The sequence below is a fragment of the Hakea prostrata genome, chromosome 5 (genome assembly GCF_041222555.1).
Source record: "Hakea prostrata isolate BN-2017 chromosome 5, UWA_Hpros_2, whole genome shotgun sequence".
NCBI lineage: Eukaryota > Viridiplantae > Streptophyta > Magnoliopsida > Proteales > Proteaceae > Hakea > Hakea prostrata.
Window position 1 is genome coordinate 11,406,195 of NC_142604.1, and position 21,854 is coordinate 11,428,048.

The 21,854-nt window shown below is 37.2% G+C and overlaps 3 protein-coding genes across 5 annotated transcripts; 1 reads left to right on the plus strand and 2 right to left on the minus strand.

The window, feature by feature from the left end:
• Nucleotides 1–485: 485 nt before the first annotated feature.
• Nucleotides 486–3,486, minus strand: LOC149015113 (naringenin,2-oxoglutarate 3-dioxygenase-like). Its single transcript, XM_089155935.1, has 3 exons — nt 3,055–3,486; nt 1,007–1,435; nt 486–918 (listed from the first exon to the last, which is right to left on the minus strand). The coding sequence occupies exons 1-3, from the start codon at nt 3,415–3,417 to the stop codon at nt 616–618; spliced, it is 1,095 nt and encodes a 364-aa protein (XP_089012061.1). The 5' UTR covers nt 3,418–3,486; the 3' UTR covers nt 486–615.
• A 1,159-nt stretch (nt 3,487–4,645) lies between these two features.
• LOC149015114 (uncharacterized) lies at nt 4,646–8,854 on the minus strand. Of its 3 annotated transcripts, XR_016173685.1 has the most exons (6): nt 8,588–8,854; nt 8,315–8,426; nt 7,672–7,745; nt 6,958–7,560; nt 4,834–5,006; nt 4,646–4,702 (listed from the first exon to the last, which is right to left on the minus strand). XR_016173685.1 is itself a non-coding variant. In XM_089157351.1 (5 exons), exons 1-5 carry the CDS (start codon nt 8,789–8,791, stop codon nt 4,887–4,889), a joined length of 1,110 nt encoding a protein of 369 aa, XP_089013477.1. In that variant the 5' UTR covers nt 8,792–8,854; the 3' UTR covers nt 4,721–4,886. The 3 variants fall into 3 exon arrangements, 2 of the variants coding, with proteins under 2 accessions (XP_089013477.1, XP_089013476.1); XM_089157351.1 differs by lacking the exon at nt 4,646–4,702 and having other exon boundaries at nt 4,721–5,003; XM_089157350.1 differs by lacking the exon at nt 4,646–4,702 and having other exon boundaries at nt 4,721–5,006.
• A 2,323-nt stretch (nt 8,855–11,177) lies between these two features.
• Nucleotides 11,178–20,794, plus strand: LOC149015115 (putative alkaline/neutral invertase B). The gene is made up of 5 exons (XM_089156205.1): nt 11,178–11,375; nt 11,599–12,095; nt 14,105–14,536; nt 19,088–19,646; nt 19,998–20,794. The coding sequence occupies exons 2-5, from the start codon at nt 11,679–11,681 to the stop codon at nt 20,291–20,293; spliced, it is 1,704 nt and encodes a 567-aa protein (XP_089012331.1). The 5' UTR covers nt 11,178–11,375; nt 11,599–11,678; the 3' UTR covers nt 20,294–20,794.
• Nucleotides 20,795–21,854: the final 1,060 nt, after the last annotated feature.

The following is a 21,854-nucleotide window of genomic DNA, read 5'->3' on the forward strand; positions in this document are numbered from 1 at the left end:
TTGGTCAAAATAAAAAGTAAAAAGAAGAAACAAGGAGAAAAGAAGGAAAACATAGATTGTTATAAAAGAAGGTATGACTATTTCCCTCATCTACTATAGAACTTTAAGTAAACTTCACAAATGAAGATAATGAAATTTTCATCACAACCATAATGGACAAAAGTCATTATGGATTTTGAGGTTTTTCTATTATTTTAAATAAAATAAAATTCGAATAGATGCCAAACAATTTAAAATAATGAAAATTTCTCATAATTGACAATGATAATTGATACCAAAAAGAGCCTTGGACGTGCTTTTTCATTTTTTAGAAGGACGAAACAAGTCAAAATTATTTTGCCAAAAACCTTCTCTACCAAGAAAATTGAATCAGTTAATTTCCTTCAAACAAAAATATAATCTATTTTACTAAACGTTTTTTGGTTTTTTTTTTTTTTTTTTTGTTTTGTTCCTTTGTCCCATTACCACAAATGCACCCAACAGCATGAATGATAATTTTGACTTTCTTTATTAAACCAAAGATCTCCCCCAAATCCATTTCCCAGTGGAATAGTGAAACACGTAAAACAAGAAAAGATTGAACGGAAGGGCAAAGAAAACATCGGGTACAAATAATCAGGCGAGAATATTTTCTATGGGTTTGCTCTCCAGCTTGGCCTTCTCTGGTTCCTGCAACAGTTTCTCCTTAGCCAACTTTTTGAGCCTGGCCAGCTCCAGATCCTTGCTCATCTTCATCCGGTACATCTCTGCAAAAGTGATGGGTTCCTCCAACACTGGTTTCTCCCCTTCCCTGACCTTCAACGGGTACACAATCGCATCAGGGGCTGGGTTCTGGAATGTGGCAATCGACAGCCTGCTAGTGTTGGAGTTCACCACTGCTTGGTGATCTGCGTTCTTGAACCTCCCATTGCTCAAGTACTGTACAAGATTAGCTTATCATATCAGTTAACCAACTCATATACGTAACATGTTCTATAAAATGTGTTTGGATATGGTATGTACTCACGTGGCCGTGGTCACCAAGGTTAACCACGAAGGCACCCTCAATGGGCTGAACAGTGATCCAAGTCTTGCCGCCATCCCTGGTGGCTTGGAGACCACCCACCTGGTCTTGGAGGAGGAGGGTGATGGTGCCAGGGTCTGTGTGACGCTTAAGGCCGAGGGTGAGGTCGGGCTGTGGGCACTTGGGGTAATAGTTGACCACAACTTTCTGGTCCATGTCGACGCAGGCCTTGGTGAGAGCTTCCTTTTCGAGTCCCATGGCCTCAGAGAGCACCTCCAGCAGCTTGCAAGCAAGCCCCATGAGGGTCTCGCTGTAGGTCTGGGTCACTTCCCTCCATCCCTCAGGCTTGTCTGGCCACCTTGAATAGTCACGAGCCCTAATTGGGTATGAGAAATAGGTAACGATCTCACGCCAGTCTTGGACTGCTTCTCCCTGCAACCACCATAATTATGTCATACCAGAAGTGGTTTGAAGCAAATCAAACTAAATAGAAAATGAAATGGAGCACTTATGGATCCAATTGTGTAAAACCATGAGACAGACATGTACATCCAGAAGACAGTGAGGTTCTGTAACCTAACACTCTAAAAATGGGATTGCATTTCAAACAATGGAGAACTGTAAACAGTAAACTCATCCTTCCGTGGTAAAATAAAGTTCTAAGCATTCAGGGAAACAGCTTTCTTGACTGGAAAGGTAGGAAAGTTGGTCAATGCTGAAACTCCAATGTCTCTTTCTTTCTCTTTCTCAAAATAAAACAATATAGATGTTTTCATATGGAGAGAGAGAAGATCGAGTTCTTCAGTAAATATGTTAATTCAATGATTGATAATTAATCTTTAACTTTAAATATCAAAACTTGAATTTGAATTTTGAATTAAAGCTCAATTACTGACCAATGAATTGACATATTTAGTAAAAACATTAAATAGTAGAGTAGCTTGAACTCATGAGAGACAAATTAGAATGCATAATGTTTATCCTCACAAATATAAACAATAATTAAACCACCATACCATAAACTCATAAGATTAGGTATGTAATGAGTTCAATATGAAATTTGGTTCTAGAAATCCTACCATAAAATTTGGTAAGATTAAATCTGAATCATTACCATAAATGGTTCAAATTTAATGATAAGATTTATTCACACAACCATTCAACTATATTTATGCTTTATTATAAATACCTAAACAGACAAGAACCTTACCTTACGCTTACCTTCATGGCAACCAGATTTCTACTTTGATAACTGATTTATTGAGTGTGCGTAAACCTTTCTATGTTGCGTAGTCAATTTTTGTGTAAAACCATCTTTACAAGTCTGCATTAGTAGATTTTTTGTTTGGGAATGGATTTCTGGTAAATCTTTTTTGAAAATGTTTATAAATTGAGTCTATAATATAAAAATCTTGTTCTTGAGGAAAAACATGGGGAAGAGAGTAAGCTGGAAGGAGTTGATGAAGATGGTTAGGGTCAGCATGGTTTCAAAGTCTTTACAACCATTTTATCTAGTTCCTAGGGTTAGGCCGCGGTTAAAACCTACACACCATTTTAACAATTTCTTGTTTTCCGGAAAAAACATTAGGGAGGGCAAAATAATGAGGCAGATCACCTCCTCATTGGGAGAACAGTCAGAACACTAATGCATTTTTACCACACATATTATGTGGGCCCATGTGAAATTTTCTGTGGCCCCACCACTACATTATTTTATCTTATTTTAGTGAAAGTTATTCTCCAGACCACTCTTTTCACCATCCGTTCTTAAACAACAAAGAACGACCAGCCTAAACATCTTAGCCTGCCACCAGTCTTCTTTTCCATAAAAAAAATATTAAAAAAATGCCAGAACGGTTCTTACAGACTCTTCCTAAGATAAGGTGCAACCGAGCTATCTATTTTTATCTTCCTTCAATCAGTTAGAAGCAATGTTCTACTGGAAATCATCACGGAGTAGAGAATCGCGGATCACGAGTAATTTACAGAGGCTAAACTTTTAAGTGAAAAACTAGAGAACAAAGAGAATGTTGCAGAGAAAGAAAGGTAACCTGGAGGTGACTGGAGACGATGAAACCACCCTTCTTACCACCGGACATGTCAAACCGGAGCTTCTCCTCAGGAGGGTGAGCGAAGAATTCACGAGCTAAACGAGTCATCTCGGAAACGAGCTTTGTATCAACGCCATGATCAACGACCTGGAAAACACCCCAGTCTTCACAGGCATCCACAATCTTCTTACAGATCTCAGCTCTTCTGCCCTCCGTTTCATCAATTCCTGCAAGAGAAATCACAGGAATTTCGTTGCTGAACTCGTTGTAAGCTACCTTCGGACGCTCATCTTCATCTCTCACAAAGCTCGATTGAAGCGTCTTCTCTCCTGCCAAAGCCGTCAAAGTAGACGGAGGAGCCATTACCCCTTCCTTTCTCAGTTAACGTTTTTGATGATTTTGGTAATTCGGTTATTCGCTTTGAGAACTTCACGGGAGTGTCGAGCTAATATATAGTTGTCCTCCGGCTCTCTGTGTTCCATCTAAGGATTGGCAGTTCCAACTACCTCTGCCGTCAGCTACCTCCACAATTTGTAAATAATCATGGCCCTCCATTTCAGTGGGCCGCTGTGCAGGGGTCCCACCAATGTGTCTCACGAACCACCTGATTAAAGGAAAAAGAGAATCCGGGATTCGGTAGTAGACATTAGGTTGACCCTTAGGGAAGGACTGGAGAGGTGAAGCCTCACGTGTATTGGGCTCTTCTACCAAACTGTCACCATTGCAACCCGGTTAGGTGGTTACCACCTTTGCTTCAGAACTTATTTTCAATGAGCAATGGCACGTGAGGGGCAGCTTCCGATGGGCTTCATTTCAAATCTGGATCCCCTCTCCGGGGGAGCACATGCTATTTATTCACCATACAATAAGGGGTGTGTCTACGTTTAAATATTAATAAAATAACTCAAAAAAGAAAGAAAAAAAAAACATATATTCCCATGTATAGTGGGGTGAGGGAGAAAGTAAAGTGTAGAAAAGTGTTAATTGTAAGTCTCACATTTCACTTTTCCAACTTTTTCCACAAAGTGTAAAATTGAATTATCACCTCACCAGACAAACTTTCTTAATTTAAGGAAACTTGCTTCTAATTTTCTCACCCTAAGCAACCAAACAACGTACACCTTTAGGATTTAAAGGAAAAATACCAAAAGTTTATTTTTTTCAAGAATTTTCCTACACCTTTATTCCAGCAAACAAACGCAGCCCCAGTGAATTTCACATAAACCTCCCTTATTGTGTGACAACGGAGAGGTGATCCGGAGTCATTCATTTCCTTCTCTTAGACAAAAGGTTAGATTGACATTTATACCCATTTGAAATAACATAGTAGCCCTTAATAAGAGGGTCCAGCCTGTCCATCCCACCTTTTCGTTTGGGGGAGTACTGGGGTCTGATCAGCACCCACTGGAAAAGGAAAAAAACTTTTTCACCACGTGGGCGCCATGGGGGAGCACTCTCGCTCCCCCGACGGGGAGAAGATCCGGATTCTAGTAATGGAAGCTGCCTTTCCTGGTGTGCTGGCTGCGGAGAGACCTAATGCAGTGCTGATTGACGAGGAAGCCAATAGTTGAAGGGCAAGCTCCAGAGCTAGCAAGAGAGGCACTATCCATCATCTCAATTCCCCTCTACGAGCACAATGAGATGTGAACTGAAAACCAAAAAATTTCTATTGCCACTTTTGTAAGTAATATTTAATGTACACAATTTAATTACAAAAATATACACTGGTACAATAATTTCTGTTGAAAAAATTGAAATATGAATTACTGAGTGCCTAACCTGTTTGGCATTGCAAGAAAATAAGATTAACAAAGATGGTCAAGTAACAGAAGCTATGTAAGATTGGTTTCCTTCAGTTTGGGAACTTTGAATGTGGATGATAACAGCCTTGGAGTCTCTGAAGTGGGAGTGGTCTGGACATGTCTTCTCTTTAAGCTCTTCCTACAACCCTGCTGACAAAGGAAGAGACATAGTAAGGCTGCGTCGATCACCAAGTTTGTCGCTGCAATAGAAAACCATTACTTCTGGCAATCATGAAAAACAAGAAATTACAAGCTCCATCATTTTCAAGATCCCCCACATCAGTTTGAACACCGTAAAAACATTCTATCATCAGCCATAGAGTTAATTATGAGTACTGGTATCAGTAAATTAATTTGTAATCTAGACTTGAACCATGTTATGTTGTATTATTTTCCTATGTGGTTTTACCCACTTGAATGTCTTATCTGATCCACAATTGATTTCCATAAAAACCCCAATCAATTAGATCTGGCCATAAGAACTGATGCATTCTTGAAAATATGGAAACATGATATAATTATTTACAAAAGTTTGCAACTTTGTACTACAATAGTATCTAAATTTTAAATAAGTATACAAGTGACAAACGTAATAATTAGTTTTATACCATGGAGGAGGAGACAGGAATAATGGCAATGAAAGAAGAGGGGTGGGGGGAACAGGAGAAATGACATTTACCTTTGGAGCTAGAAAATCATAATTCCAAAATCATCACTTATAGGGAGAGGGAACTCACTATGATCAAGGGGAGAGAATGGGCTATCTGACACTTGGCTGTGGACGTTACTGTTGATGATGTCCCATCTGCCATCTATCCCCCCCCCCTCACCACCTGCTCTAACCCTAACCCTAAACTGAACCTGTCTGCTTCATCTTCATGAAGCTTAGCATCAAAAGATGTCTAAAGCAAAAGCACAAGTGGCTTGCTTTTTACAACACCATCTCTTTTTCAATATTTTGTCCAACTAAGGATGCAAGGTTTACCTTTTACTGAAGCCTCTACAGTTTTATAAGGCAAAGGACCTAAAGATAAGTGATGTATTAAATGAAAGTTTAAGTTTTTTGACCGAGAATATAACGGGAGTCCAAACATAGTTAGTTCACACTTTTTTTAGCTAACATGGGTGCTCAAATATTCCCTTGGTTCCATGCAACCTCCACCACAGGATGGTCATTTCAAATATTTGATGGTAAGCCGTTAAATCCAACGTGCCCCAAGCTGATTAGGGTATTCAAACACAGGCCACAAGTCGATTTAACCCAGTGCCTGGGGTCACTCGCCATAGTTGTTCACACCACATGCTTGAAGTGAGCTGAATTGGACTGCATTATTCAATGTTGCCTGAAAATCTTCTAACCGAAAAGAGAGAGCATAAAAACCACTTATTTAGATCATCGGAGCAACAACAACTATCTGAATGACAGGCATTAGAGAAAAAGAAGAAAGAAAGCATAATAATGTAAACCTGTATAATGTACTACTTTAACTGATTGATTGAAAAACAGGTTATAACACAGAATATATAGCCAGATTTATGCAACATCCTGTAGATAAAAATCAAATGGTCAGATGCTCCATGAACTCAAACTGAGTTCAACAAGTAAAGGGATGTAACACCTGTTGAAATTCTTAAGGCAATCCAAGGGCTGGATAAGAAGATGGGAATCCTAGTTATAGTAGGAGAAGAGTAGAACAGTAAATTCACCATTCAATAGAGTTTACAAGGGAGGAATATCAGATCAACTGATCCTGAATACTGTATGCTATAAAGTTCAACAGGAACAAAACAGTAAAACAAGTACATCTTATTAAAAATTCAAAAACTTAAGAAAACAGGGCAGAATAAGGATTTCAGTATAACTCAAGATCAGGATCCAGAGTTTCTTCTAGAGGGATTTCTTCATCTTGCTGAACGACTGGTCAAAATTTAAAGACAGTATGATGACTTTTCAACTGGACTAATCTCTATCGTATACTCTAGTGAACACCTCATAAGAGAACATATCAGAAGAACAGAAGAAAAAATTGATGAGTTAATGCTAATTTGGAACAGAAGTAAAGAGGCTAAACAATTTTGTAGTTGCTATAAAATGACATACTTCCTCAGATTCTTTCATGAAGTCCATGGTGTGTTGTCCAGTTGAGTCTTTCTTAATATGCAGCTTCGAGTCCTTGCCAGTTTTGTTGCTCTGCGAGCTACAAGGAGTGATTCCCATCATGCACTGACCCAAGACAGGTGTAACTGAAGCACTTGTTGAGGTCCTTTGCATCTCCAATTCCCTAGATAGCCTGGATATTTCCTGGTTGTTATGTTCCATATCTTCCTCGAGCTTACCCAACTTTGTTCTTAACATCAGAATGGTCTCATCCTTTTCAGTGTTTGATGACTGCAATTGCTCCATATTGGATAAAAGCTTCTTGATACATTGATTTGCCTGTTCAGTTTCAATGTGATTACTCTTTAGGAGACTATTGTAGTCACTTTCCATCTTCTTAAACTGGTTCCATACGAAGTTTCTCTCAGCCCGGAGTGGAGAAACCTCAGAGTTGTACTGTGAAGTATGCTTCTCCTGTGCATGCTTGAGTTTTCTCAATTCACCTTCCAAGATGTTGGAACACCTTTGTTCCTCAACCTTTGGATATCCATCTACACCTCCTCCTTTTCTTTTGTCAGTTCTTGTAGTTTTAAATTGAGATCCTCCCTATAAACCACAATAAATAATTTCAAACACTTTATCAAATAATATTTGAAATCATAAACAGGTTCCACAGAAAATAAATAAAACAACTAATTAAAAAGTTATGAAAAATACCTTCTGTTCAGAACATTTTAGAGTGAGGCAATCAGCCCAGAATTTCAAATCCTTCAAGTCAATCTCTTTGTCTCCTGCTCTCATGAAATAATATACAGTGAACAACAAACACTGGGTTGGCTGTAGAGTAGGATTCAATAAAATGCAAAATTCTCCTTCCAAATGGAAATATCAGACGATTTGACTTCTACATATTGTTTTAATAATTCAAAGCAAGACATTACCCAGAAAATCTCTCTACTTTCTCCACAGTCCAAACAAGCTCAAAGACATACACACACTGAAGTAAGACAAACTAAACAGAATACCGTACAAGCCCAACATCAGAAATGTTTATATTTTGATGAAATTATCCTTTTTCTTATTTCATTGCAGTGCAAGACACAAAGCAGGAAAAGTCTCTGTTTTCTCTCCGTAGTCCACACACTGAAGAAAAAACTACACAAATAACTTGAAGGTCCAATATCAGAAATCCCTATATTTTAACAAAATTATCTTCTTCTTCTTTTATCTTTTTGTAATTTGATGGAGCAAAAAATTTCGTAATGAACAGGATATCAAGAAGATTCTTGAATTGTACGACACAAAAAGAAAAGGGAAGAGATATAAAAGAAAATGGAAAACCTAACAAATATAATCTGACCTAGTTTCAGCTTACATAAAAAAACCTCCCTTTGCTTCAACCCAACTATGAGATCTGACTTCGCCACCTCCACTAAGCGGTGCAACTCCGCCTGTGAAACATCCATTCTCATCTGCAAAAGAAAACAAGAAAACTTGAAACCCTAAAACTCACATTCTCCCGCCCCATTCCACCCAACCCCCAAAACCCCACCCAAAAATAAAGAGAAAACAAAAAACAATTAATAAGGTGAAAACGAGACTCTTGCTTAGAGTAATCATTCAAGGGATTTACCTGAGATATCTGTTCTTCGAGTAGATGAACATCAGAAACCCATCGATCATGTTGCATTTGGATTCTGTCCTTCAGAAGCTGTCTTTCTTTCGCAAGGGACTCTAGTTGAATCTGTTGAGTCTGGAACATGTGTACAAGAGCATTGAATATCTTTTGCCATTGAAGACGATCATTGGAAACTTTAGAAGCTTTATCGGCGCCCATTATAGACAGATCTTTGCAAGCGAAGGAAGCGAGCGAGGGAAATGACGAAGAACGAGACGCTTCAAATTGGGTGGAAAATCTCACTGGAACGATTTAAATTTATTGCAGACCGTTGGTAACGCGCCATGTGCATCAATCTTAAGACACGCTCCGAATCGTCCGATTGGAACGTTTTGCTTTTTCCATTTTAATAATTAATAATAGTAGTATTCTACCACTACGTACGCGTTTGGTAACGTTTATATTATGAGAAAGCAGTTCTTATGCAAAACGTTTTTTAATGTTTATGCTCTAAAATAACGTTATTTGCTTGAAAATGGCATTTGATAAATCCGTTCTGAAAAATATTTTCAGAACACTAATAATAGTAAGTTGTTTTTTTTTTGGGGGTTGAAAAATAAAGTTGGTACTTGATAAACTCGTTTTCAGGCTTCAATTTGAAATTTGAACCAATTTTATCACTTTAGTTTCTGTTCTTTGGTAAACATCTTTTTAATGTTCTGCAAAAAACATTATTTATAACACTTTTCTGACCGGTACGTTTTTAAAGAACAGAAGAACGGACCGTTTTATCAAACGCCTATAACCTGTTCTTCCGTTCCTAAAGAACAGAAGAACGCCAAAAACATTTTTTAAAAACGTTATCAAACGCGCCCAACTTGTAAATGGATGGGATTCATGCCCTTCGGACAGGTACGGACTTACCTCCAAATCCAATTGGGGGGAGACATACCATGGACAAACCGTATCAACGGCAGTCTAAATCCAAATTTTGAATCTGGTGGAAATTTCAGATGGTATTATAATTCGAATCCATAATTTTATCGGATATCGATAATAATCCAATTCAATAAACTGTTTTAATTTATGATATCCAATTAATTATTTTTTTGGTTGCCGATTACCAATTTCCAAATCCAATTAGCAATAATTATTAGAGAAAAGTGTTTAATTTACTCTAACCTGATATTTTCCGAATTTTCGATTACATATTATCGATATTTTAATCCGATTATTTATCTTTTTCAAAGAAAAAAGTGTGTAATAATTTACTCTAATTAGTATAAAATTTTATTAGGATGTTATATGATCTGATAAGCGATTATCCAAATTTGATTGTTTATCAGGCGAATACAAATATGTTTCTATAAGAAAATTTATGGATTTAGACACCCTTAAACGAGTACAAATGTGAATTTAAAGGCCGATTTCAACAATCTATTTACAGGTATAATTGTACCCCATTTACATTGAACCAAAACTCATGTTGGCTTATTAAGTGGTTTAAATTACGTGTAATCTACAACTAAATTAATTTATCTTTAACTTACAACCATCAATCTCAATTATGCTCCCAAAGAGACTATAATTGAAGATTCCATTATTTATAGTACTCACAAAATAAAATCCCAACATTTATAAGATTGACCAAAAATAAACGCCTTCCTAAATATATGATAAAGTAAGTGAAAGAAATATATTCCTTTACTTTTATGGGGAATATGATCAAAATTCTCTTGGAAAAACTCTCCTAATGAGTTGTAGGACCCAATAAGTCATTAAGAGTTGCTCACATTGGTAAGACCAACATCTCGTAATAAAGATATCATAGGTTTAACTCTGGAGATGTAATATATATACATATATATATAAATTTATCTCATTCTTTATACATAAAAAATTTATTTATACCAAAAATATATTGTAAGTCACTCGAACACTCACTGGGTCCCACTAAAGAGAGCAGACAAGTACGTCGCAATCGCCACTTGACTTCCCAGTTATCTTTCTATGTAAAGTACTCCACATGCGTGAAACGAACGGCCAACAATTAACCAGGTCTGCAGTCCACGTATTTTATAATTAAAAATGATGAATATTTGAAAGCTTTCCTTACATTATTGATTATTCAATTAATTAAATTTTTTTATGAACTAAAGGAATATTTTATAGCGATCCAGTCTTGGCTGGATACTTTTGTCTTTTTTCAGGATCTACCATAAAAGTTTGGGTCTGAAAGCGACTGGTCCAAAAACAAATCTCGAGGAAAAATATCCCAATCAAAACTGTTCCAGTGAGTGTCACCGTACCACAACTCGGTTTGATACGGCTGTGTCGACACACCGAGTTATGTGGTGCTGTCATAATCACGTGTCACATAACAACGTAAGTTACCCGACACCGTTGTTTCTCGCATGTGTATTATTGCAGAGCTTTTTTTTTTTTTTTTGACAGAATAATATAGCAAAACCAACGTGTCGGTCAGTATTCCCGTCAAGTCAGGCACTCACAACTGGAAAGTCACCTGCCCAGCCGGTTACCCCTCTACCAAACTAGTACACTCTCCGACTCTCGTACCATGAAATCTCTTGTTGTCTCACACAGTCTCACCTGCCAAGCCTTGTGCCTTGCCTTCTTTCAACTTACCTAATTATTTCTATCGTAGCTTCTGTCGATGGTTATAAATTATCAACCTTGCATTTTGCATGATTCCTCTTCATAATTTACGGCCATTTTTGCTCTTCAAGATTTTGCAGGTATAGGTTAGTTAATTTCCCTACTCGGCTCATTCGTAAATCCCGAGGTGAGTTTCTTTTCGAAGTTCCAACTCCCTAAATCTTGATTTCCATATAAAAAAAAAGTAAAGAAAGAATCATTAGTTCCTGAGTCGTGGGAAACTGGGAATTATATATTTAATTTTGTAGATTTTAAGCTGATTTCTGTTGCAGAGCTAGAAGTGTCACAGTTTACTTTCCTGGTTAGTAGCACACAGTTTAATGATTTAGTTGTTCTTCAATCAAATGTAGATTTACGAGCCGTTCACCATCAGATCACGATCAGTTTTCCATCTAAATAGTTGAGAAGATCAGGATTCTCAACTGTTTCAATGGATTTCACTCAAAATGGAGGTGTGAAGAATCCAGATCAAATGTGTAGTGTACCTGAGATTGACGAATTCGATTTTTCAAAGATAGCGGAAAAACCAAGGGCTCTGAATATAGAACGGCAGAGGTCATTTGATGAGAGGTCACTCAGCGAATTATCTATTGGCCTATCCCCTCGACTTTATTCCAGGAATACAGAACATTCCTCCCGAATAATGGACCATTTTGACAATGTCTTTTCCCCCGGTAGAAGGTCTGGCTTTAACACCCCTACTTCACTGCACACTAGCTTCGAGCCTCACCCCATGATTGCTGAAGCTTGGGAGGCCTTGAGACGATCTTTGGTCTACTTTCGTGGCCAACCAGTAGGGACTATTGCTGCTTTGGACCATTCTGACGAGGAACTTAACTATGACCAGGTTTAGTTCCTAATTCTTTCTTATTCATGCTGTCTGCTTCATTTAGTGTTTTGAATTCTGCCGTGTTCTTTTGGGAGGTAAGCACTTGCTGGATTTCAAAATATTATTGATGGAAGAAAATCAAATAGAAAATGACGAAGAAAAGATAAGCGTGCTATATTTTTTTTAATTTCTGTTTCATTCCCCATCCCTCATTAGTTGAGCACCGTTTGTAATATGGGTACAGGGGTATAATTTTTCTTAGGGTTATATTATTTCCCCCTTAAGAGTACTGGTACCTTGTACTGTTTATCACTTGAAAAATATAAATTAAGGACCTGTGTCATGTTGACTTAATTTGAAGAATATTCCACTGTAACTATAATCAGGTAAAGAACTAAGAGCCAATCAATAAAGAAAGAAGAGGATGGGAATAAAAATAACAGAGGAGAGAAGAAGAGATGAAAGCCACAGGAGACTGACCCAGCAGTGGATTTTGTTAGTGGCTGTAAAGTTTATTTATGAAAGGATTGCAGAGTTAATCAAACTAGATGAAAAAATATATAGAATGTACTACAAAATGAGTAACCTAATTAGCAAACACTATCTAGACTAACCAAAGAATCACTCTCTTGTGAGAAGGATGTTCCAGCGTCATGAGCACTAACTCACTAGTAATGCTAGGTAATCCAGGTTTAGTTCCTAATTATTTCTTATTTATGCTGTCTGCTTCATTTAGTGTTTTGAATTCTGCCATGTTCTTTTGGGAGGCAAGCACTTGCTGGGTTTCAAAATATTGCTTATGGAAGAAAATCAAATAGAAAATGACGAAGATAAGATAAGCATGCTATTATTTGATTCAAGTTTCATTCCCCATCCCTCATTTAGTTGAGCACCATTTGTAATATAGGTACAAGGGTATAATTTTTCTTAGGGTTGTATTATGTTCCCCTTAGAGTACCGGTAACTTGTACCGGTTATCACACTTGAAAAATATAAAGGACTTGTGTCATGTTGACTTAATTTGAAGAATATTCCACTGAATCTATAACCAGGTAAAGAACTAAGAACCAATCAATAAACAAAGAATAGGATGGGAATAAAAATAACAAAGGAGAGAAGAAGAGATGAAAGCCACAGGAGACTGACCCAGCAGTGGATCCTGTTAGTGGCTGTAAAGTTTATTTATGAAAGGATTGCAGAGTTAATCAAACTAGATGAAAATGAATATAGAATGTACTATAAAGTGAGTAACCTAATTAGCAAACACTATCTAGACTAACCAAAGTATCACTCTCTTGTGAGAAGGATGTTCCAGTGTCATGAGCACTAACCCAATAGTAATGCTAGGTAATCCAATAGGGTCCACTACACCTAGAAGAACTATAACATACTTTAACAGTACCAACTATTAAACTCCTCTTGCCACTAAGTATGCTGGCAGACACAATCACATTTCATCCAATGGCCAGATGGACTTGTTGTACCTCAAAAGTAATTTTAGTAAACAGATGGTGTTTCCATTCTGTGAAAACAGCATATGGTCCAACAATGAAAACAAATTGTATTTGTTACTATTTAGATAAGTGTCTTTTTTGGGGTGAATTAGATAAGTGTGTCTTGATTGAAGGTTACAGTCCTCCTGTGTGTATTATATGTTTTGTGTGGCCAATTAGCAATTCCAAAATTAGCTGGAGGAGCTGGATTTTATATAAATGACAGAGCTGTTGGATCATGGACAGGGCAACCTATTGAGTAACCATGATATTTTGCCTTACCTTTTTGCACCTTTGCATTCTATTAATGTTACAAGTAATGTCCTATGTTATCTAGTTGAAATTTCCACCTTTATCCTTCTCTGGTTTTTTCATTTGCTTGATGCATGCAATTGCTTCATACTCTGATTGAACTATTTTCTCTGCCTGTACCTGACAATTTTTCTATTCTGTGGTCAGCAGCTTGTTGAGTTCAAATTCAGATTCTTGACTTTCTTTCTTTCCCCCCCCCCCCCCCACAAAAAATTTGGGTAGGTGTTCGTAAGAGATTTTTTCCCAAGTGCCCTGGCCTTTTTGATGAATGGCGAACCTCAAATAGTCAAGAATTTCATTTTGAAAACTTTACGCCTCCAATCATGGGAGAAAAAGATTGATCGCTTCAAGCTTGGAGAAGGAGTGATGCCAGCAAGTTTTAAAGTACTCCATGACCCTGTTCGGAACAATGAAACTTTAATTGCAGATTTTGGTGAGAGCGCAATAGGAAGAGTTGCTCCTGTTGATTCTGGGTTTTGGTGGATTATATTGCTCCGTGCATACACAAAGTCAACAGGAGACTCCTCCTTGGCTGAATTGCCAGAAATTCAAAAGGGTATGCGCCTTATTCTAGGTTTGTGTCTTTCAGAGGGATTTGACACGTTCCCAACCTTGCTTTGTGCTGATGGATGTTGCATGATTGACCGTAGAATGGTGAGTTTATTCAGATCTCTCTCTCTCTCTCTCTCTCGCACACACACAATAACTTTGGGTTGGATGCTGCCTATTTTGTCTTCCTTGATTGTTCTGTCATTAGCAGCTAATTGTGTTGCCATATCAATGGTGAAATGGACATATTTGAATGGAGTTTTTTATGCCTGCTGATTCTGATTATTGACGTGCTTTGTGGTTGAGAAAAAAAATCCATATAGCTAAGAACTTTTAACAGAAAATAGAATATCTGGACTAGAAAACAAGTTTTTCAACATTCTATCATTTCAAACTCAATTATTGATGGTATCGAAAATATTCATGTTAAGGGAACTTATTACCAATATCATAACACTTAGACAGTCTCTATTTGGTTCTAGTCTGTAGAGAATCCCTCTTTGTTCTAGTCTGTAGGGAATCCCTCTTTGTCATACCCTTGGCAAGGTATATGAAGATTGTGCATTGCCTTGTCAGTCACAGCCTGGAATTAGTTCAAAGGAATTCCATTGAGAAAAAGATGATCTCTGTCACAGATCTTGTAAAAAAGAGAAAAATGAAGGGAGAAGAGAGTCGTATATCCTCTCTAATAATCCCTCGGTTCTTTGTAAGACTGAAGGGATAAGTCAGTTATATTCTCAGTCTGTCTTAATCTGATCCTCTCTTGTATCCTGAATGCATCCTCTCAAGCTGGAGTGTGAACCTCGTTACAAATATCATGAAATTACAAAGTTTTCCATAGCCATGTTATTACAACTAAACTATGAGCTCCAATATACTTCAGTGGCAACCCAGTGGATTAACCTGTTTACTTGATTGGAACACTATTTGTATACCACATATTCTCTTGTAAAGTCATTGTGGGATTTGGGGGCTTTTGACTTAAGAGTGTTTTGATTGAGAATCTGTAATGCTGTTGTGGGTGTTTTTGAAAGATCTTTATTGGAATCTTATTCAATGCATAGTAAATGTTCTTCAGCTTTGCCAATAGATGTAGCAAATCTTATTGGTGTGTGAACCATGTTAAATCTTGTATTCTGTCCATTTGTTTCCACTTTATTTCTTGGTGTTCATTCTATGCTACAAACCTTAAACATAATTATCTACTAAACTATCCAACAATAAGACTCTTTAATGCTAGGGACACTCCACCTACTGTGGGCACTCATGTACTACTGCTAAAATGCTAGATGGTCCAATAGGACATGCATGACATTTTAATCTTTGAGAATACAATTCCTGAACTGGTTCCAATACTTGTTTGGCAGTATTGAAGAACATGACATTGAAACTTCCAAGGGTTTCCTTAATTTTTCATACCGATGTCATTACCATGTTATCATTCCCATTCTTCATAATCAGCACTCTTGAACTCATGAGGACCATCAGTGTACTTTAGTTTGCCTTTTAAATACACCCATACAGCTTATACCATAACAGATTATTTGAATCATTCAGTAGTGATCTGAACATTTGCATTATCTGCAAAGAACTGAATGATGAGCTCAAAATCAGAAGTCTTGGACATAGCATACTAGTCAATGTAAACTGATGGCACATAAGTAGATTGATCTGTAGCCTCATTTAACACTGAATAACGATTTCTACCAGAGTACTGCTTACTAGCTCAGGGATACATTTCTACTTCTCTCAAGATCAATATAGTGAAATGTTGAATAGAAGAGATTGGTGCACTTTGAAGGAGAAGCAGAAGAAGACCTGGAATTAGCTCTCATAATCCAAAGAATAAATCTGAGAAGTCAATCACAGATTTGTTTGGGAGAAAAAAGACGAGTGTTTGTTGATGTTACAGCATCAGGCTAGCTCTCATACCACATCAGAGAGATTGTAAAAAGAGAAAAATGAATGCAGGAATGATATAGAACATAAAGGAAAAGAGAGTCATATATCCTCTCCACTACCGCACAGTTCCTTAAATAATTTTGATCAACATGTGCAAGATACAAAAATACTCCTGAAATAGACTAATAGCAATATATAAGGCTGAAGAGACAAGTCAGTTATATCTCAGCCTAGGAATTTGTTTAACAAAACCCCTTGTCTCTCTTATCATATTGTCAATGATCTCCTTGAGGGGCCCACATGGTGATGCCTGAATTGGCTTATTTTCTTCTGAAATCAACCTATGATTGATAGATATGGGTGTTGGGCCTTTGTTTAATATGTTTGTGTGGTCATGGGCCTATTCTATGGCCCCAAAAGTTCAGTGCCTAGGCCAAGTACGAAAATAGGTGAACTAATTAGTTTAATTGCTTCAATTATGTAAACTCTGTCTAAATTAAGTTTTAAGGGCACCATGGACTTTTCTTTTTTTATTTTATTTTATTTTTTATTTCAGTTTAAGTGTCCTAGTCAAAGTCAATTGTAAATTAAGTAATAGAGAAGAGAGGAAGAGAGAAAGAGAATGCAGCCGTAAAGGAGTTTTTATTAATTCTCAGAATGAAACAGAGGCTGCACATATATAGGAAAACACCAAACAATAGAAAAACCTGAAGATCCCTAAAGAGGAATCTTGGGATTAGCACTAATTAGCGCTAGCTGCTAGTCTCAAGATCCTCTTGGAATGAATCTGATACTCCCCCTCAAGCTGGTGCATATGTATTGAGTATACCCAGCTTGTTACAAATACAGTCTATTCTCCCATTCTTCAAAGACTTGGTGAAAACATCAAGTTGTTCACCAGTTTTGACATGGCCAGGAGCAATCAATCCACTTTAAATCTTCTATTTGACAAAGTGATAATCTATCTCAATATGCTTTGTCCTCTTATGAAACATAGGATTAGATATAATATGAATTGCAGCCTAATTATCACACCGCAGTTGTAGAGGAGCTGGAACCTTGAAGCCTAACTCAGAAAGAAGTTCCTATAGCCACATCATTTCACAAGTTAGATGTGCCATTGCTCTATAATCTCATTCAGTACTGGAACGAGCAATAACACTCTACATTTTGCTCTTCTTAAGAAACAAGATTCCCTCTTATACAGGTGCACTATCCAGTTCCTCTGGAGATCTAGCCCAATCGACAACATTCTTGTCAGTAATTCATGTAAACGGATACAACTTCTGTCACAACTGTTCCTTTCACCATATCACCCATTCTATCAGGAAGAAAATAAAAATTTCAAGATATGATTAGAAACTTTACTGAGTACCTGAATAAGAGCTGAAAGATATTCCCCACCCCCTGTTACAGATACCCCAAGGAACAGCTCATTGTTGTTACCTGGGGTTTAGATTCCTCTTTCCAGCCTCCGTCTTGATGGCTGGCTGTTGTCTCCTTCCCTTTTTCCCTCTTGTGTACATTCTCCTCTGTTCCCCTTCTTGGGGCTTTTAATGATATGTTATTCATTAAAAAAAAAAAAAAGATATGAAAAGTTTCTGCTGTCAAATCAGCCAGAAAATATGCATACAGATCTCAGAAAAAAATTTTGTTGTACTTGAACTACTGACAAGTCGATCAACATTAGAAAAATTGATCTCCTCCTGAGATCCTTATCACCATATTTCAATTGGCATGTTCAATTCAGAACAACCACAAGTGATCTGCTTTAATCGTTAAGTGCAGATTAACGTCATCATGATCACACCAATAAACCACAAACATGGACATGGGGGTGAATGATCACCCCTTCTCCTAAAGTCGTGAGCTCTAGATGGAGTTTATAGGGACCACGATTTTGAAAGAAAAAAGAAAGAAATGGGATTGTGAATCGAGAAAGAGGCATATGGATTAACCAGTACCAAGATGGCTCTGGTACCATGTAAATCAAGGGAGAACAGAGAAAGGGAGGAGGAGAGGAAGAGAATGCAGCCCTAAAAGAGCTTTTATTAATTCTCAGAATGAAACAGAAGCCCAAAAACAATAAAGGACCCCTAAAGAAACTAAGAAGATCCAAGAATATATATAAGTTATATAGTATTTCTCTTCTTTTCTAGACACCTAAACACTCACTGATGATGTTAACCTTTGACAGCTTTTGCTAAATTTCCTGTCCAAATGACTTTTAATGACTGTGTCAAGTGCCTGTCAATTTGTAATGAAACTTGTGCAAAGGGATTTTCTGTTTTCACCATTTCCTTTTACAACTGCATGCCTTTCTGGTTCTGCTATTAGTTGATATCACCCACATTAACTCACTGTAAATGTCTTTGTTGGTCAGTAGACTACAATGAGGTCCTGATCTTTTAGTATTACTTATACCTAAAAAGAAGGTGAGCCTTGGTACAACTGAAAGTAGGTCTGATTTGACCAAGTGGCCATGGGTTTTTAACTCTAAAAACAGCCTCTTCGTAAGCAGGGGTAAGGCTGTATGACCCATTATGACCATCCCCATACCAGCCTTGTGAACGTGCTGCGCCCTTTAATTTGTACCTATAAATCCTGAAGTTTTGAAAAACTTTCCCCATGATTCACAATGAATATTCTCCCTTAACTTTTTTTCTTCTTCTTTATTTTATTTTATTTATTAGTATTTTTTTTTTCTTCGTATTTTGTTTTTCTGACCATCTATTCTTAACGTTTATATTTCAGGGTGTCTATGGTTACCCTATTGAGATACAAGCACTTTTCTTTATGGCTTTAAGATGTGCTCTGGTTTTGCTTAAGCAAGATGATGAGGGCAAGGAGTGTGTAGAGAAAATAGTTACACGCCTCCATGCCTTGAGCTATCACATGCGGAGTTACTATTGGCTTGATTTAAAGCAGCTTAATGACATTTATCGATTTAAAACAGAGGAGTACTCTCACACCGCCGTCAACAAGTTCAACATAATGCCTGATTCTCTTCCGGATTGGGTGTTGGATTTTATGCCAACACATGGTGGTTACTTTGTTGGAAATGTCAGTCCTGCAAGGATGGATTTCCGTTGGTTTTGCTTGGGTAATTGTATTGCAATTTTATCCTCTTTGGCGACCCCTGAACAATCTTCAGCAATAATGGATCTCATAGAATCAAGATGGGAGGAATTGGTTGGAGAAATGCCACTAAAAGTTTGTTATCCTGCCATAGAAAGTCATGAATGGCGAATTGTAACTGGTTATGATCCTAAAAATACCAGATGGAGTTACCACAATGGAGGATCTTGGCCAGGTATGCTTCTATTCTGGAGGCCTTTAGGCAGCAAGTTGGAATTGAATTTATAACTGCATGCAAACAAGGTCCATGGTACTTGGAAATTCTTACAGTAAACAATGAAACTGTACATTAATTTTACATCCATGTTCACAAATTTACAGCAACTCTCTGGGCCCATCATTTGTCACTAACTCCAGTAGGCAAGCTCACTGCTAGCCTGATGATTCCTGTACCTTCACAGATTATGCAGTTTATAATTTTATTTCACAAAACATGTTGGACCTGTACGTTTAGTTAGAATCCCAAATTTTAGAATCTTGTTTTTACCTGAGCATATTTACACTTTTGTCTATTTCTTGTGGTCAGTTCTTCTATGGCTTCTCACGGCTGCATGCATCAAAACCGGGCGTCCCCAGATTGCAAGACGTGCTATGGAACTCGCTGAGAGCAGATTGTTGAAAGACAGTTGGCCTGAATATTATGATGGAAAGCTTGGCAGGTACATCGGGAAGCAGGCTCGTAAATTCCAAACCTGGTCCATTGCAGGTTACTTGGTAGCAAAGATGATGCTTGAAGATCCATCTCACTTGGGTATGGTTTCCCTTGAGGAAGATAAACAGATGAAACCCCTCATTAAAAGATCTGCTTCATGGACTTGTTGACTCTCCCTCTCTCTTTCTCACCTTTTGGTTTTCTGATGCTGGAGCATGCTTTTCGGTTGTGCTACAGCACAGTGGTTTGATTGCTGCAATGCACCTTAATAATTGGTGATAGGACTCTCTCTCAGAATATGAATGTATCTGATGCTTAACCTTGGCTAGCATTGCTGAAATGAAGCTACTAGTTCTTTAAGTTCCACAAACAGCCTCCCATTGATCAGAAGATGTTTAGTCATCCTCTTTGAAAATGCTTACCTCCCCATAACTCCAAAACTTAAATGCCCAACTTTTGGCCTCCCCACTAATGAAATTTGCAATGCGAGAAGAACTGTTTGCACTGGAGATTTGAGTGGCTTGGGTCAAGTTTACACGATCTAAGCATAGTTATCTGCCACTTGTTTAGTCCAGGTATTGTCCAAGAAGTTCCCAGATCCAGAAATAAAGATCAGATAGTAGTGCTTGTGGAGTTGGATGAGCCAAATTGTCAAGAAGATGTTTCTAAGAGGTGACAACATAGCCCCTTTGTAACCAAAAAAAAAAAAAAAAAAAAAAGAAGAAGAGAGGTGACAACATTTTGCATAACATAGAGTCAACAATAATTTGTATTTTAAGGTGTTTTGTGTCTAATGGGTCTAGCTGACTGTATAGGTATTAGATTGATATAGTTTAGTATCAAATCTCTTAAAGGGTTTAACTTAGCTCGTTCCATTAGCTTAAGAGTTTTTGGTGCACTAGTAGAGTACATAACATTTGAAGATATACTTACCGCTAGAAAGAGTATCGAGGACAATGACCACAAAAACATGGAGGTATGTTATATACCTAATGAGGCACAACTTGTTGTGTCAACGCTAAATTAATAGCCCATCTTACCAAAAAATAATAATAATAATAATAATAATAATAATAGTCCGCGGTGTTTTTGGTGTACGAGTCAAATACTTAACATTTGGTTTTAAAGCTAAAATAATTAACATTTGATTTTAAAGCTAAAATAATTAACATTTGGTTTTAATGCTAACACCATGTAAAGTGTTCTCAAGAAATGGCTACTTTATACGATCCATCAAATTCACAAAGCGAAGGTATGGTCCATCTTTTTTGTGATTGGAACTTACATGATCTCTTTGACAAGGACTTCAAAATCCTCATTGAACCCTCATGCCGATGAACTTCATTGGTCGAATCTTAGAAATTAATAATCTTTCTACTCTATGTACTAAAAAACCTTCAACCATAGTGTCGACTTTTGAGTGAAAATTTAGTATTAATTTGATCCGATACAAGCCAATTAATATAGATATTGTAAATGTACTTCTAACACAATGGTGACAACCTCATATATAGATATAGAAAATTTTAGAATATCTTGGTTGAGAATATTTCTCTATCCATACATTCTCTTACCGTGTATGTGTGTTAGATCGGATATGTTACCGGTATAGATGATTTATTATTTTTGTGCGAAAGATACAGAATTTCTGTATATGTGGGTGATTTTTTTTTTTTTTTTTTTTTTTTGGGGTAAACAGGTGGGTGATCTAATAACTAACAGATAGTAATA

Coding starts and splice junctions, on each gene's coding strand:
- LOC149015113 (XM_089155935.1), bottom strand. CDS start 3,417: ATGGCTCCTCCGTCTACTTTGACGGCTTTGGCAGGAGAGAAGACGCTT. Junction 1,436..3,054: donor TCGTCTCCAGTCACCTCCAG/GTTACCTTTCTT, acceptor TGGTGGTTGCAG/GGAGAAGCAGTCCAAGACTG. Junction 919..1,006: donor ACCTTGGTGACCACGGCCAC/GTGAGTACATAC, acceptor AATCTTGTACAG/TACTTGAGCAATGGGAGGTT.
- LOC149015114 (XM_089157350.1), bottom strand. CDS start 8,791: ATGGGCGCCGATAAAGCTTCTAAAGTTTCCAATGATCGTCTTCAATGG. Junction 8,427..8,587: donor TCGAAGAACAGATATCTCAG/GTAAATCCCTTG, acceptor TTTCTTTTGCAG/ATGAGAATGGATGTTTCACA. Junction 7,561..7,671: donor TAAAATGTTCTGAACAGAAG/GTATTTTTCATA, acceptor TGTGGTTTATAG/GGAGGATCTCAATTTAAAAC.
- LOC149015115 (XM_089156205.1), top strand. CDS start 11,679: ATGGATTTCACTCAAAATGGAGGTGTGAAGAATCCAGATCAAATGTGT. Junction 12,096..14,104: donor AGGAACTTAACTATGACCAG/GTTTAGTTCCTA, acceptor AAATTTGGGTAG/GTGTTCGTAAGAGATTTTTT. Junction 14,537..19,087: donor GCATGATTGACCGTAGAATG/GTGAGTTTATTC, acceptor TTTATATTTCAG/GGTGTCTATGGTTACCCTAT.